Here is a 15,871-nt window from a genome sequence, read left to right on the forward strand (position 1 = left end):
CCCGTCTTTCTGCCGTCCAGATACAGAGGAACAAGGGGAGGACCTCAAGGCCTGGGGAAGAGCAGAACAAGCGGAAGGATGGGCCTGGGCCCCAGAGTGACTGCATGAACCTGAGCCTCCCCGCTGAACCAGCCTGCCCTGCGGTGTGCTGTGAGCAAGAAGGCAATTAGACACCCTGACCAACACCCCGGAGGCAGCCCCCACCCTCTGCGGCTAGGGCAGTCCTGAGTGTGCCCAGGGCAGCTCCTCTGTTAAACACTCACCAGTCCCACCTTCTTGGGAGGAACGCAAATTGCGGGGACCCATGTTTGTCACATGTTTACACACACTCTTGGTTGACTCCCATGATAGCAACCATTTGTCATACTGACGAGGGCTTGAGGCCAACAGAAACTGCCCGAACCCCTTGTGACCTTGAGAGTCTTTCGGCTATCCTGAGTCTAGTGGTACTGATTCCCACCTGCCTGAGCCAGAGGTAGTACCCGTGATCTTCTGCTGGAGAGGGCACCCCAGGACTCAGCCACATGGGTGGCCACAGTGGTGCCCAGGAGCCAGCGCCTGACTCCCTGCTCTCACCCTTTGTGTCTGCCCCTCCTGGGTGGTCAGCTTATTCTGGTATGTGTGCTGCCCAGGGGGGCCTGACCAGGCAACTGCAAAGGACAGTTTCTTCCCCCTGAGCTGCCAAGCTGTGCCCCTTGTCTCAGATACTTGGGACACTTGGTTGTTTTTTTTTTTTTTTTTTCTCTTTGCTTCATGTAAACGCTCTTCTGAGCGATGCCGGCCATGTTCTCAGAGAAGCAGAGGAGTTTTCTGGAGGAAAGAATAAGGAGAGGGTTGCAGTAGGTGGCCATCTCCAGGCTCGCCCCTCCAGGGCTTGCCCCTGGTCAAGAGCCAGGCAGGAAGCTCTTAAGAGTCATTGCTCAAGAGTAGAGGAGGCCAGAGAGGCCCCAGGTAGAGAAGGGAGGGGAGTCACTCCTGCTACTCTGGTCCTGTCTCAGTTCCCCTTCTGTAACCCAGGGAGATGGGATTGGATGTGAAGGATCAAGAGCCCCCAGGTTGGAGGGAGTCCAGGCCCCTGAGAGGAAGAATGTGTGTTTGGGGGTGGGAGGGCAGCAAAGGGACCAGGGAAGATCATTGGGCAGGATATGGCAGGGTGGGGGTAGCCAGGGGGGCAGGCAGGAGTGTCACTGCTGGGAAGAGGTGGGGATCAAAGCATCTGGAGGGCTCTCTAGGGCAAAGACAAACACTGAGGTCATCGCTGCTCCCACAGAGTCCTGCCCCCACACCCCAGCCCCCAGCTATAAGGGCCCCCGCCCCAAGCAGGGTGTCCAGGCTGTGGAGGTGCCATGGCCAAGTCACACCTGCTTCCATGGCTTCTGCTGCTGCCCATACTCTGTGGTCCGGGCACTGGTGAGTCCCCCCAGCCTCCCCTTGCTTCCCCACCTTCCAGGCCTAGGTGTGGAGGGGGCATTGCAAACTGCTCCACCATTCGCTGAGCCCTGGTTCTGTCCCAAGCATTATCCTTAGTCTGGACATTATCCTCATTTTAAAGAAGAGGGAGCCTTGATTCAGAGACTCTAGGGCTTGTCCAAGGTCACACAGCTGGTGGGCACTAGAGCAGGTAGAGAGCTTCCTAGGTGATCTTGTAGTAAAGAACCCGCCTGCCAGTGTAGGAGATGCAAGAGACACGGGTTTGATCTCTGGGTCAGGAAGATCCCCTGAGGAAGGGCATAGCAACCCACTCCAGCATTCATGCCTGGATAATCCCTGGGACAGAGAAGCCTGGGGGGTTACAGTTCAAAGTGTCTCAAAGAGTTGGACATGACTGAAGCAACTTAGCATACACACACAGAGCAGAAGCCAGAGCTGTCTGACTCTAGCAGGTTTAAGAGCCATGCATCCCAGTAAAATTAGGTGTGGAGTTTGGGGGAGGCCAGTGCACCAGGTGTGGCATGGATCCCAAGGTTGCTCTGGCTTCAAACAACAGCGGCTGCGATCACCTATTCCCTGGCCTGTGCCCAGGGCCCCGAGTTCTGGTGTCAAAGTCTGGAGCAAGCATTGCAGTGCAGAGCCCTAGGGCACTGCCTGCAGGAAGTCTGGGGACATGTGGAAGCCGTGAGTACTACCCAAGGATGTAGGGAGACAAAAGGGCTCAGGGTAAAGGGTCCTGGGTAGACTCTGGATGTGCCTGATGGATTGGAGCCCCTGTAGGGGATAGGATGGGATGGAGTGGAATGGGATAGAATATGATGGATAGGGTGGGGTGGGATGAATGGGATGGGATGGATGGGGTGAGATGGGATGGGATGGGATGAGATGGATGGGATGCAGTGATATGGGATGGACAGGGTAGGATGAGTGGGATGGAATGAATGGGATGGAATGGGACGGACAGGGTGGGATGGAATGGGATGAATGGGATGGGGTGGGATCATGGACACTTGCCTGTGTCTTGGAGTGCCCTGTCAGCCTTAGCCACCTGAGCTGGGAGCATGCCCCCCATCACGTGCTCCACCCTGGGGCCCTCTCCTCAGGATGACCTGTGCCAGGAATGTGAGAACATCTCCCGCCTCCTCACCAAGATGGCCAAGGAGGCCATTTTCCAGGTAATGAGGCCCATACCCTGAATTGAAGCTTGGAGGTTAAGAGATGGAAGAAGAAGTGAGCCTCTTAAAGGAGCATCTCCAGGCTGGGGGTGATGCCTGGGTTTACCAGGGGTCTCCTGGTTGAGAGAGGGCTCTGGGAGTGATCTCAGCATCACAGTCTTTCCCAAGGGGAGCTACCCTTCCTGTGCCCAACCACACAGCTCCTTCAGCACCCTCCAAACTCCAGGGCCCTGGGCAAAGGCGACCAGTCAGCTAGGCAGTGGCCCCATGTCCAGGGGCTCACTTGGGGCAGACCTCAGAGAGGCCAGGCTAACAGTCCTCTCTCTGGCCTGCCTCCCAGGACTCAGTGCGCAAATTTCTGGAGCAGGAGTGCGATGTCCTTCCGCTGAAACTGTTGGCGCCCCTGTGTCGCCACCTGCTGGACACCTATTTCCCTCTGATCATTGAGCACTTCCAGAGCCATATGGTGAGGCCTGCCCACCTAGCCTCCAGGCTGCCTCCCTCACAGCCTCCATGCCTGCCCTTTCTCAGAGTTACCCCCACATATGTTGCCCCAGCACACACACACACACACACACACACACACACACACGTGCGCGCGCGCGCCTATCCACACCCAGTCCAGGAAACTCAGTGCCCCTCAACTGGTGCCCAGATCACAGCCCCACCCACTAAGCTGTACACAGTGGGTCTGCACACTTGCAAACACCTACACACACCCTCGCGCTCTTCATACAAACATACACTGGGTCACAAATCCATACTACAGACACACAATCTCAGGTAAAACTCACAGCATCCCACAAGAATAACAAATTCTACTTTGTGCTAACTCTGAGTAGGCTCCAAGCTTTAAGTCCTTAAAATACTGTAATTAAAGGAATCTTCCAACAACTGCTTCAGAGAAGTTAACACCCAAGAATGTGTGTCCTTAGTCACCCAGCTGTGTCCGACTCTTTGCGACCCTGTGGGCTGTAGCTCACCAGGCTCCTCTGTCCAAGGAATTTTCTAGGCAAGAATACTAGAGTGAGTTGCCATTTCCTTCTCCAGGGGAACTTCTTGACCCAGGGATCAAACCCCAGTCTCCTGCATTGCAGGTGAATTCTTTACCACTGAGCCACCTGGGAAGCCTTGGTGGCTCCAGTGGTAAAGAATCTTCCTGCCAATGTAGGAGATGCAAGAGACACAGGTTCGATCCCTGGGTCAGGAAGATCCCCTGGAGTAGTTAATGGCAACAAACAAATGCCTGGAAAATTCCATGGACAGAGGAGCCTGGAGGGGTACAGTCAGTCCCATGGATATGACTGAACACATAAATACCCAAAAATACACAGATAATAATTGGTCAAGCTTTGATTTTGACCTCTGTCCTTTGAATCCACAATTCACATTCTTGATTAAGGAAAGGCAGTGCCCATGTGGTTTAATATGTGGGTTTAAAGGCTTATTACAGAAAATGCAAAAGGAATAACAATTTGCCTAATAAAATTTGAGTTTCTCCTCCAGAAAAAGGTAACAAAAACCCACATCATCTGCACACTCACACAAAAGGCACAGTCTCATGTACTTAAACTCATTCATTCTCACAAACATCCATACTCACACTCATTCACACACATCCACAGACAAGTGCCCCAAAGTCCCCACATGAACTCCCTCTCTGCCTTTGGTCTCTCCCATCCCCTCCACAGAATCTTAAACCACAACCCCAAACCAGCCTGCTCCCCTCATTCCAGGCCAAAGACAGTGGCCTGGTATCTGAATCCTTGAGCCAGACTGAGCAGGAGTGGGGCTCCCTCCCCCACCCTAACCACCCCCTCACCCTGTGTTGTGCCCTAGAACCCGAAGTTCATCTGTCAGCACGTGGGCCTATGCAAGCCCAGGCACCCAGAGCCAGGGAAGGGGCCAGAGCCATGGGGCCCTCTGCTGGACAAGCTGGCCCTCCCCCTGCTGCCAGGGGTCCCCCAGGCCAAGCCTGGGCCTCAGACACAGGTGAGGTGGGGATCCAGAGCCCCAGGGCCAGAGCCAAGGCCCTGGAGGCCGGGAGCACTTGACCTGGGAGGGCCAGAGCCGGGAAGGGCACCAGCAAATACAGACAGGGCCTAAGGCTCGAGCAAGAGGAGAGGAGAAGGAGGCGAGGCTGGTGAGCAGAGCCCAGGCGAGCCTGCTGTCCAGCCTGCCTCCAGCGTGATTCTTCCACCAGGACCTCTCTGAGCAGCTGTTCCCCATTCCCATCCCCTACTGCTGGCTCTGCCGGACTCTGATCAAACGGATCCAGGCTGTGATTCCCAAGGTGAGTCGTCCAGGCCACAGGGCTCCCCACTGCTCCACCTCCCCCATCCATCCTCAGAGGTTAGGAGGGGGCCATTTGTGCATTGTTCCCACCCGAGGCACCCTGCCCTCGGGCTGGGCCTCTAAGTGCCAGGACTAGAGCTTCTTCAACAATTGCGAAGCCCTCACTGTGTGCCAGGCACTATGCGTGTGTTCTCAGTCACTCAGTCATGTCCGACTCTGCGACTCCATGGACTGTAGCCCACCAGGCTCTTCTGTCTATGGAATTCTCTGGGCAAGAATACTGGAGTGGGTTGCCATTCCCTTCTCCAGGGGATCTTCCTGACCTAGGGATTGAATCTGCATCTCTTAGGTCTCCTGCATTGACAGGCAGATTCTTTACCTCTGTGCCACCAGAGAAGCCCTCCAGGCACTATGCCAGGTGTCAAAATACAGAAAAGAATCTCAGTTGTCTTTGTGGAAATGGTGCTTTCAAGTTTTCTATTCAGCCTGAGGGTTGGAATACGTATGTATCAGAAACAAAGTGAAACAATGTTCCAGTAAAATCTATACCAAATTGCTGGGAAAGAAAGAAAAAGAGAGAAATAAAGAGGGAGAGAGAAAGGAAGGAAGAAAAAAGAGACAGAGAAAGAAAGGGAGAGAAAGAGAAAGGAAGAAAGGAAGAGAGAGGAAAAGGAGGGAAGAAAGAGGGCAAGAAAAGGTGCTTTCATTTTACAAAAGAAGAATTAGATGGACACCCCATCCCTGCCCACCCTGAGCATGGAGTCTTCCAAACTTTGTAGTGACCATCACCCGACGGCCCTGCCTTGAAATGGGGCCCAGGTGAGGAGAGACCTGCCCTGTTGGCCCTTCCAGATGGGGCCAGTATGGCTGCCTGCTCACTGAGGGCGTGTCCACCCTCCTGAGTCTGCACTGCGGGGGGAGAGATTTTTTTCAGGTAGTGATGAGTTCAGAGCAGAGAATTAAGACAGATGGAAGGAACAGTGACAGGAGAATGGGGGTGGGATGCTGGGTCAGGAAGCGTCCCTGAGGTTGAGACCTGGGGAACAACTAAGACCAATGGGCAAAGGATCTTAAGCAGAATGAGCTTGGGCTGCAGCGCGCAGCCTGCAGGGAGAGATTGAGAAGGGAGCAGAGGGTAGGCCAAGTGATGGGACACCAGGCTTTGCTCCACTTCTTCTTTTTTTACAATTTTACTTATTTATTTATTTTTGGCTACACTGGGTCTTTGTTGCTGCACAGGCTTTTCTCTAGCTGCAGGGCTCAGGCTTCTCATTTTGGTGGCTTCTCTTGTTGCAGAGCACAATAGTTGCAATAGTTGTGGCGCATGGGCTTAGTTGCACGTGGGATCTTCTTGGGGAAGGGAGCGAACCCGTGGCTCCTGGATTCTTTACCATTCAGCCACCAGGAAAGCCCTGGGCTTTCTTCTGAAGGCAGTACACAGCTGTGGAAGGGTTTCAGGCAGGAGGAGCCATGACTGGATTTACACTTTAGCAAGATCTCTCTCCTGGTGTTTGAAGATAGTATCAGGCAGAAGGGAGAGAAGAATGAGAGCAAGGCGAGTCCTTAGGAGACCATGGCAGGGAGCTCGGTAGGCCTGGAACTAGCAGGGGGACTGGGGTCTGTCTGGGAGGTGGGCTCCGCAGGACTCGGTGATGGAGGGGACCAGGGGCGTGAAGACAAGTGGGGAGTCAGCCATGATTCTATGGACTTTGGCTTGAGTGACAGGCTCTTTGGAATGCCCCCCACCCCCCACTGAGATGGGTGGATTTAAGAAGAAACATGTCTGGGCAGAAAAATTAGGACTTCTCTCCTGGCCGTGATAAGTTCGAGTTGCCTGTATAACATACAGGAGGAGGCGACAAGCAGGCAGCCTGCCTGGTCACTGGCCAGGTCCAGAGACATCAGTCTGAGAGTCATGGCTACAGACAAGATTTAAATCCAGGGATGTGGGGTGGACCAGGTGGAGGAAGAGGAAAAAGCCAGCAAAAGAGCCTGAGGAGGGACAGCCAGGGAGGTGTCCTTGGCTGTCCTGATGCTGAGGGACAGCAGGGGCTTCAGGCAGGAACAGGGCCCAGGCCAGCCTGCCACATATCGGTCCTTTCTTTAAAATTGAAGTATGCTGCTGCTGCTAAGTTGCTTCAGTCATGTCCGACTCTGTGACCCCATCCATAGACGGCAGCCCACCAGGCTCCCCTGTCCCTGGGATTCTCCAGGCAAGAACACTGGAGTGGGTTGCCATTTCCTTCTCCAATGCATGAAAGTGAAAAGTGAAAGTGAAGTCGCTCAGTCGTGTCCGACTCGTAGCGACCTCATGGACTATAGCCTACCAGGCTCCTCCTTCCATGGGATTCTCCAGGCAAAAGTACTGGAGTGGGGTGCCATTGCCTTCTCCGAAAATTGAAGTATAGTTGATGTACAAGGCTTCCTGATGGTTCAGCAGGTAAAAATCTGACTCAGGAGGTGCAGGTGCGATCCCTGGGTCGAGAAGATCCCCTAGAGGAGGAAGTAACAACCCATTCCAGTATTCTTGCCTGAGAAATCCCATGGATTGAAGAACCTGGCAGGCTACAGTCCACAGGGTCACAAAGAGTCAAACACAACTGAAGCAACTGGGGACACACACACACACATAGTTGATATAAATATTATATAACTCACAAGTGTACAATATAATGATTCACAACTTTCAAAGGTTATACTCCATCTATAGTTATTATAAAATATTGGCTACATTCCCTGAGATGTGCAGTAGATCCTTGTAGCTTATTTCACGTATGAAAGGCAGGAACAGGGAGGGCCCAGGCCAGCCTGCCACATACCGGTCCTTTCTTTAAAATTGAGGTATGCTGCTGCTGCTAAGTTGCGTCAGTCGTGTCCGACTCTTTGACCCCATAGACGGCAGCCTAGCAGGCTCCCCCATCCCTGGGATTCTCCAGGCAAGAACACTGGAGTGGGTTGTCATTGCCTTCTCCAATGCATGAAAGTGAAAAGCCAATTCTTTACATGAATTGGCTGAATGAATAAAGGAGTGGAGGCATAAGGGTGCCTGCATTCTGTCTCCTTGCTCTTCAGCAGGGAGGTTGTGTTTGGAATCAAGGGTGGGGTGGGGTGGGGTGGGGTTGGGTGGGGGAACTCCTTACTTCCCCATGGGCCTCCTGAAACCAGGGACTTCTTGACTCTGGGAGCCACAGACAGGAGCTTGTCCACCTGTGGGGGAAGCATGGCACCGCCAGGTCAGGAGGGAGAAGACTCGGGTTGGTTCTGCCTCTGCCCCAGGCTGTCATGTGGCCTGAGCAATGTCCACCTCTCCGGAAAACTTTGGAATTTCAACAATTCCAGAGTCTTTGAAGTCAGAGTGGGGGTCTGTGGCCTGGTTCTCGCACCAGCGCAGTGACTCTGGACAAGTCCCCTGGACTCCCTGATGTTCAGCGTCTACCTGCAAGCAGCGTAGTAATTCTCCAAGGCCCCCAGGGAAGGTCTGCAAAGCACCCTGAGCAGGTCTTTCGGGGGAAGGTCCCACCCTGTCCTTTCTCGGCCCCCACCCCAGGGTGTTCTGGCCATGACTGTGGCCCAGGTGTGCCACGTGGTCCCCCTGCTGGTGGGCGGCATCTGCCAGTGCCTGGTTGAGCGCTACTCGGTCATCCTCCTGGACACGCTGCTAGGCCGCATGCTGCCCCAGCTGGTCTGCGGCCTCGTCCTCCGGTGCTCCAGTGAGGACAGCGCTGGCCCAGGTGAGCCTGCCGCCCCAGCCCCTGCCCATCACCCGCTCCCATCCCCTCCCCTTCTCGGGTCCATCTGCACTGCCCCAGTGAGAACAGGAATGCGGCTGTTTTTTCTCTCTAGCCCTCCCTGCCCTGGGGTCCCTGCCTGGAGAATGGCTGCCACAAGACTCTGACTGCCAGCTCTGCATGTTTGTGACCACCCAGGCAGGGAACAGCAGTGAGCAGGCCATGCCACAGGCAATGCGCCAGGCCTGCCTGGGCACCTGGCTGGACAGGCAAAAGGTGAGGGGCAGGCATGCGGTGGGGCTTGGGACCCAGGGGCTGCCTGAGGTGGAGGGTTGGGTCCAAGACAGGTTTCCCAGACAGAGACACACAGAGTGGTCTGGACCTCTGCCCTTAAGGTGCTCAGACGCAGACAGGATGCAGGACAAACAATGACGTCGTTGTAACTTAGGGCAAAAGGTCAGGAGACGTCTCTGGCCCAGGGGCACGGGCTCAGGAGGACAGCAGGCCTCGTCATGGACCTGGAGAGAGGCCCGGTCACCTGCCAGGAGATGAGTAATGCCGGGCCAGCTGAGCAAGAGAAGGCCTGGCCTCCTCTCCAGGTCCCAGTCCTGTCCCTGCCCCGGGGCTCCTCCCGGTGTGACTCAGTGGGGACCAAGCCACCAGCAGGAGAGGCCTGGGACTGGGGTCCCAGAGCCCTGATGTTCTCTGAGAGTGGGTGACACGCCTGCTGACTCTTGGAGAAGGCTGCTTCCCGCACAGGGCTCCCCTCATGAGGTCTCTAGGACCAGATGAACTTCAGGGTGGCTTCCAGAACTGAAATGGAGAGGGGAGGGAAGGATGGGGCCAAGATTCTGCCCCTCAGTCTCCATCTCTGAAGTCCCTGGTTTTCCTGAAGGAAACCCCCATTTCCACCCAGCAGCTTGTTCAGTCTTACAGCCAGAGCTGCTCACTGAGGGCCGAGGGCTGGACCTACACCAGGCCCAGGGAGCTCTGAGAGGATCCACATAAGTGGGGAGGCCAGACGTTAAGGCAGGAGGGCCCTGCCCCGGGCCTGGGTTCACCCAGCCCTGTGTCTGTCTCCTCCCTCAGTGTGAGCGGTTTGTGGAGGAGAACGCGCCCCGGCTGCAGACTCTGGTGTCCAGCGGCTGGGATGCCCACATGGCCTGCCAGGTATGCTCACCCCTGCCAGCTGGTTCCAGGACTTGCCTCAGCCCCCAGAGTCCTCCCCTACCCCCGCCCCAGTCCATAGTTCTCAGTGCAGGGCAGCCCCCGGAGTGCCAGCCCACATGCTGCCTGGACCCAACCCTCCACCTTGGGAGGTGTCCTCCTATAAAGACAAGGCAGTCTCAGAGAAGTCAAGAAAAAGCCACAAAAGGATGAAAAGGGAGGAGTATGGGAAGGAAGGGGCTTCCCAGATGGTGCTACTGGTAAAGAACCTGCCTTCCAATGCAGGAGATCTGGGTTCAATCCCTGGGTCGGGAAGACGCCCTGGAGAAGGGAATGGCAACCCACTCCAGTATTCTTGCCTGAAGAATCCCATGGACAGAGGAGCTTGGCGGGCTCCAGTCCAGAGGGTCGCAAAGAGTCAAACAGGACTGAAGGGACTGAGGGCATGGGAAGGGGGGGCAGCTTTAACGAGTGTGGTTTGATGTGTTTTCGGGGATGGGGGTTGTTCACTGAGCAGTGTGTGCTTAGTGGGGGTGGGGGCGGGTACATATTGTGTGTCCTCTGGCTCCACACCCTGAAGGCCTGTGGCTTGGAGGGTGGCCTGAGGGATCAAGAAGGTCACACCAAGAGCTCTCGTCAGGTGGCAGGTGGAGTGAGAGCTGCCCCTACAGGGGTGGGGGAGCCTCCCCAACCTCTTAGAGCTGGGAATCAGGGGTGCAAGGCTCAGGGCCCTAATACTGTCCCATGGCAGGCCCTGGGGACATGTGCGGCTCCGTTCAGTCCTCTCCAGTGTGTCCACAGCCCCCACTTCTGATGAGAATGCACAGCCATGGCAGGTGAGTCCAGACTCCCATTGACGGAATGGGGGGACGGCCCTGCCCCCATCGGGAGGCGGGGCTCTTCTGTCCCCAAGCAGAAAGAGGCAGCCTCCGATCTTCCATCCTGCTACTCACAGGCTGAACTCAAGGCTCCTGAGGGCCCCGGCAGCGCCATCTCGACTGTCCTCTCTCAAAACCGCTCACCCTCCTGCCCAGAATCCCCGTGGCGTTCAGTGCCAGGCCCAGCTCCTGGCTCGCTGGCCCCACCCTCCAGCCCAGAGGGGAGCTTCCGTGCCCGACCATGGCTTTCCCCTCACAGACCACCCTCTGCACTCACTGATCCTCAGTACCAAATGTGCTTGCACCAAGCCCTGCCTTTCCTGAAACTCAGGGGACACCAGACATTGCTCCCCAAAGACGCCAGGAACTCCTCCATCACCTGACTCCTCCTACCTGAGACTCCTCCCTCTCTCCCTCAATGCCACTGGGTCAGAGGTGACCCCTTAGGACAGAGGGGCAGGTCAGAGGCAGCCTCCATGCCAGGTGCCTCCGGAAAGGGAAGCGCCCCTGAGAACAGACCCGGCAACTTCACAGTTCTGTCCAGAGCAAGACGCCCAACACGAAGGTCATGTATTCATCTCTTTTCACTCGTTTTTTTACAATGCAATGAGTACCTGTGACCAGGCCACATTCTCGGAGCAAGGGCTAGAGGTGTGAATAAAACAGTGAGCCCCACCTCCACCCTCCTGGAGCTTACTCTCCAGGGCCCATCTGCGGGTGGAGGGGAGTCCAGCCTGCTCCAGAGACCCTCGAGAATCACGAGCCCCTGGGGGAGATGGTGGGGAGGAAGTGTCTGTAACAATTCAGACCCTCCCTGCAGGGACATGTTTAATGTCATTCCTCCCCATTGATGGCAGCTGCTGGGGCCAGAGGGCGGAGGCGGGGGTCAGGGAGCTGCCAGAAAGAGCTGTGCCTTCCGGCCCTACTGAAACAGGAAGAGGATTGGTTGGCACAGAAGGCCTGGGCTCTGGTCTGAACTCTACCAGCCCCTGGCCGTGGGTCCCCAGCCAAGACACACCACCTCTCTCTGGCCCTCACTCTTCTCAACGACAAAGGCGGAGCTGGGAGAGGTGGTCTTCAGGACTCTCCATATGACAAGACCCCACCTCTGGCTTCCTGCCCTGCCCACACTGAGAAGAAGCATGGGCTTCATTCCCATGCACCCCTTCCCCATCTCCTTTCCTCCAAAGGCTCTGAGGCTGGTAGGCCACAGGCCTGCAGATTGTGCCTTCGGTCCTGGGTCGGCCTGGTATGTCTTATCTCTAACCACAGCCTGGAACCAGAGGCACTTCCGTCCACTTTGGGAGTGAGGGGTGGCCAAGGCCTTGTCTTCTGGACAAGGAATGCAGATGGGGCTTCCGGCCCAGGGCCACCTGCACATCCCACCAGTGCCAGCCCAACTCTCACCACACCCCCAGCACTGGGCTGAGGGGACCTTGTCGTGGGCCCCCAGTCCTTCTCTAAGTCCTGGCATCAAGAGGACAGCGGAGGGAGAATCCCGTGCTGGCGTCACTCCCATCTCCATGTGCATGAGATGCTAGCTTTTACAATCACTCTGCTAACGCTTTCACAAAATTAAGAATTCAGAAGAATAAAAGTGGGAACAGAAAGTCCCAGAAAAGACAGACACGTGAAATCCTTAAACTTTTTTTAAACATCAGGAAATCCCTGGTGTGGTCGAAAGCGGGCACAGCGGGGCTCAATCCTGGTGGAAGGTGATTGGGCACGTTTGTATGTGAATGTTTTCCTGTTGCTTTTTGTTACGACGTAAAAGGGGGTTTTCTTTTTATCTTTTTGTATGGTTGTTGTTCAGTCGTGTGTGACTCTTTGCAACCCCATGGACTGCAGCACTGTTGAACTTGCAACTTTTGTTAGAAATGTGAGGGTTGCTGTGATTTATCTCCTCAAAGCTCGCTTGGGGCTGGGCACACTGAGGATTGGTTCCCAGGTAATAGAGCGTCTGTAACGAAGCCAACAAAGTGCCATCTCCTTGTCCTGAAAGGAAACACACTGCCCTTTAAGATGCTGCAGAAGCCACAGCCCCTCCCTGAATGTAAGCCAGGCTGGGGGCTGCCTCACTCTGCTCCGTGTTGGCGAAAGAGATGTCCATGTCGCCTCTTCCTCCTGTCACTGCTTCCAGCCTGATCCCTACCTGTGACCCCGCCCCCACCAAAGAGTCCTTCCACTGAGATGAGTTAGGGTGCCCCAAACTCAAAATATACCCTGCAAAATTAATCTTCAGCATCACAGACCTAAATGCCTGAAAGTGTCCCTTCACTTAGAACTTTTGTCATTATATTTCCTATCATAAAAGAAATGCACGTTTGGAAAGGATCCTGATGCTGGGAAAGACTGAGGCCGAGAGGAGAGAAGGGGACAACAGAGAATGAGAAAGTTGGATGGCATCACTGACTCAACAGACATGAGTCTGAGCAAACTCAGGGATATAGTGAAGGACAGGGAAGCCTGGTGTGCTGCAGTTCATGGGGTCGGACACGACTTAGCGACTGAGCAACAATAACCACATGTTTATTGTAGAAAATTCAGAAACTGCAGATGAAAAAAGGGTAGAAATCACCCACAATCCTACCAGTCCCATGAGACAGCTATAGCAGATGGAGACTTTGCCCCTGAACTACAGACTTTTTCAGTCCATCTGGCTATACTCTGGCTCTACCCTGAATGGCTCCACTGTTCAAGCAGGGAGAGCTTATTATACAACCTGCTGTTGAGGCAGGGATGATGGACACAAACCCTTGGCCTCCGAATTTGAAGTTTTAAAGAAGTCTTTTTGTAAATCTATAGTGGACTTTTGTCTTGAATGCCATCACTTAAATTACAAGTTTGATCTCTCTGAGACAAAGAGTGTTTTACATTTTGAAAAAAGCTTGGTTGGGAAGATGAAGATCTACAGCCTGGAGGAGAGGAGGCATTAACTGTTAACCCTGAAAACAAGCATAAGAATGAGCTCCTGATAACCGAAGAGGAGGCTTCATTCAAAAGGTCAGGAACTGGGACTTCCCTGGTGGCCCAGTGGTTAATAATCTGCCTTGCAATTCAGGGGATGCAGGTTCGATCCCTCATCAGGGAACTAAGATCCTACATGCCATGGAGTAACTAAGCCTATACACTGCAGCTACTGAGCCCACACACTCTGGAGCCCATGTGCCACGACAAAAGATCCCACATGATGCAATGAAAATCCCACGTGCCACAACTAAGACCCAATGCAGCCAAATAAATAAATGTTTAAAAAAAAAGATCAGGAGCTGATCAGCTGTGGGAGGAGAGAATTGGCAGGAAGAGCCTACAGCTGAGACGCAGGAGTCTCTGAGATGTGTTCAGCACCCTGCACTCCAAAAGAAGGTGGGAAGGAGAAGCCCTAGGAGGGGTTAGGGCCCCAGTGCATGGGGGTCTTGTTCTTCAGTTGCCAGGGTATGGCCTAAGGAGGACACATCAGAGTGAACTCTGGGAGGGACCTAGGTAGGAGGGCTTGGGAGCCACCTCAGAGGGAGCCCCTCAGTCAGTCAGTTCAGTTTAGTCACTCAGTCATGTCTGACTCTTTGCAACCGCATGGACTGTAGCATGCCAGGCTTCCCTGTCCATCACCAACTCCAACACATCGCTGCTAATTGCTCCATGCTTTTTTTTTTATAAAACATTTTTGTTTTTTAAAGCAACTATTATCAACAATGTTGTGAAGAATAAAAATCCTGGCAGTAACGTCTTTGTTTACCAGTCCAATTATTTCATTAGAATCAATTCCAACTCCAGGAGCCTGCTCAAACTTATGAGGTGATGCCATCCAACCATCTCATCCTCTGTTGCCCCCTTCTCCTCCTGCTTTCAATCTTTCCCAGCATCAAGCAAGGTCTTTTCCAATGAGTTGGCTCTTCACATCAGGTGGCCAGAGTATTGGAGTTTCAGCTTCAGCATCAGTCCTTCCAATGAATATTCAGGACTGATTTCCTTAAGGATTGACTGGCTTGATCTCCTTGCAGTCCAAGGGACTCTAAAGAGTCTTATCCAACACCACCATTCAAAAGCATTAATTCTTCAGAGCTCAGTTTTCTTTATAGTCCAACTCTCACATCCATACATGACCACTGGAAAAACCATAGCTTTGACTAGATGGACATTTATCAGCAAAGTAATGTCTCTGCTTTTTAATATGCTGTCTAGGTTGGTTCATAACTTTTCTTCCAAGGAGCAAGTGTCTTTTAATTTCATGGCTGCAGTCATCATCTGTAGTGATTTTGGAGCCCAAGAAAATAAAGTCTGTCATTGTTTCCATTGTTTCCCCACCTACTTGCCATGAAGTGATGGGGCAGATGCAATCATCTTTGACTTGATACAGAAGAGCAGCACACCCCATAGCCCAGAGGCCATCAGGATGGGCTCTATGCTTTTTTCCTAACAAGATGGATGGGCTCACAAGAGCCCACCGTTGGCGACAAAGCAGTGAATGTTTCAAAGACCTGGAGAGGATTAGAAGCCATACTTGTGCAGCCAACACGAGATAGCAAAGACAGGCAAGATGAGTGACATTTGGTGGCAGGGACCTGGAGGGCCCAGGAGAGCACAGTTGCCAACATTTCTCCTCAAGACAGTGTAATCTGTCAACCAGTCTCAGGGGAAACAAAAGGAGGGCTCAGTGGGTAGTCACCCAAGATGAGCTGGCTGCATTTTAAACAAGAAGGGACTGGGTTGTTTTCAAATGGGAATATTAAGTGTGAGGAACTTACAAGCCAAAACGAGTTCAGTTATAGAGAAATAAAGACAATTATGGTTATGTCCCCCTGCTTAATAACTGAAGTTTTAAATCTATAACACAATCATTGTAACATTTATAACATATATAACATATTATTCCAAACCTTTCCCCACACGTACAAAGATAGATATAACAGATTTACAAATATGGGAATACCCTATACACACTGTTTTGTAAACTACTTTGCTCATTTAAAATAATCTTTCCTATAAAATTAACAACAAAGACCTACTATATAGTACAGGGAACTATATTCAATATCTTATAATAACCTAGAATGGAAATATGAAAGAGTATATATATACATGTGTGTGTGTGTGTGAAACTAGCACAACATTGTAAATCAACTATACATCAATCAAGGAAAGTAAACAATTTTTTAAATTAAAAAAAAAATCTTTTCATGTTAATAAATATAGATAC

General features: G+C 53.0%; 1 protein-coding gene across 4 annotated transcripts; it reads left to right on the plus strand.

Moving 5' to 3' along the window:
• The first annotated feature begins 1,314 nt into the window (after positions 1 to 1,314).
• Positions 1,315 to 12,299, plus strand: SFTPB (surfactant protein B). 4 transcript variants are annotated; one of them, XM_061432669.1, is made up of 11 exons: positions 1,315 to 1,410; positions 1,988 to 2,115; positions 2,535 to 2,606; positions 2,947 to 3,072; positions 4,446 to 4,598; positions 4,810 to 4,899; positions 8,449 to 8,632; positions 8,745 to 8,905; positions 9,719 to 9,799; positions 10,548 to 10,632; positions 10,752 to 12,299. In XM_061432669.1, exons 1-10 carry the CDS (start codon positions 1,347 to 1,349, stop codon positions 10,608 to 10,610), a joined length of 1,122 nt encoding a protein of 373 aa, XP_061288653.1. In that variant the 5' UTR covers positions 1,315 to 1,346; the 3' UTR covers positions 10,611 to 10,632; positions 10,752 to 12,299. The 4 variants fall into 4 exon arrangements, with proteins under 4 accessions (XP_061288653.1, XP_061288654.1, XP_061288655.1 ...); XM_061432670.1 differs by having other exon boundaries at positions 11,947 to 12,299; XM_061432671.1 differs by having other exon boundaries at positions 8,518 to 8,632.
• Positions 12,300 to 15,871: the final 3,572 nt, after the last annotated feature.

This window comes from Bos javanicus, chromosome 11, assembly GCF_032452875.1.
Source record: "Bos javanicus breed banteng chromosome 11, ARS-OSU_banteng_1.0, whole genome shotgun sequence".
NCBI lineage: Eukaryota > Metazoa > Chordata > Mammalia > Artiodactyla > Bovidae > Bos > Bos javanicus.

What these genes read in the sequence shown, in the direction of transcription:
- SFTPB (XM_061432669.1), top strand. Translation starts at nt 1,347, where the DNA reads ATGGCCAAGTCACACCTGCTTCCATGGCTTCTGCTGCTGCCCATACTC. An exon ending in TCTGGGGACATGTGGAAGCC is followed by an intron (nt 2,116 to 2,534) that starts GTGAGTACTACC and finishes CCCTCTCCTCAG; the next exon opens with GATGACCTGTGCCAGGAATG. An exon ending in CCAAGGAGGCCATTTTCCAG is followed by an intron (nt 2,607 to 2,946) that starts GTAATGAGGCCC and finishes CCTGCCTCCCAG; the next exon opens with GACTCAGTGCGCAAATTTCT.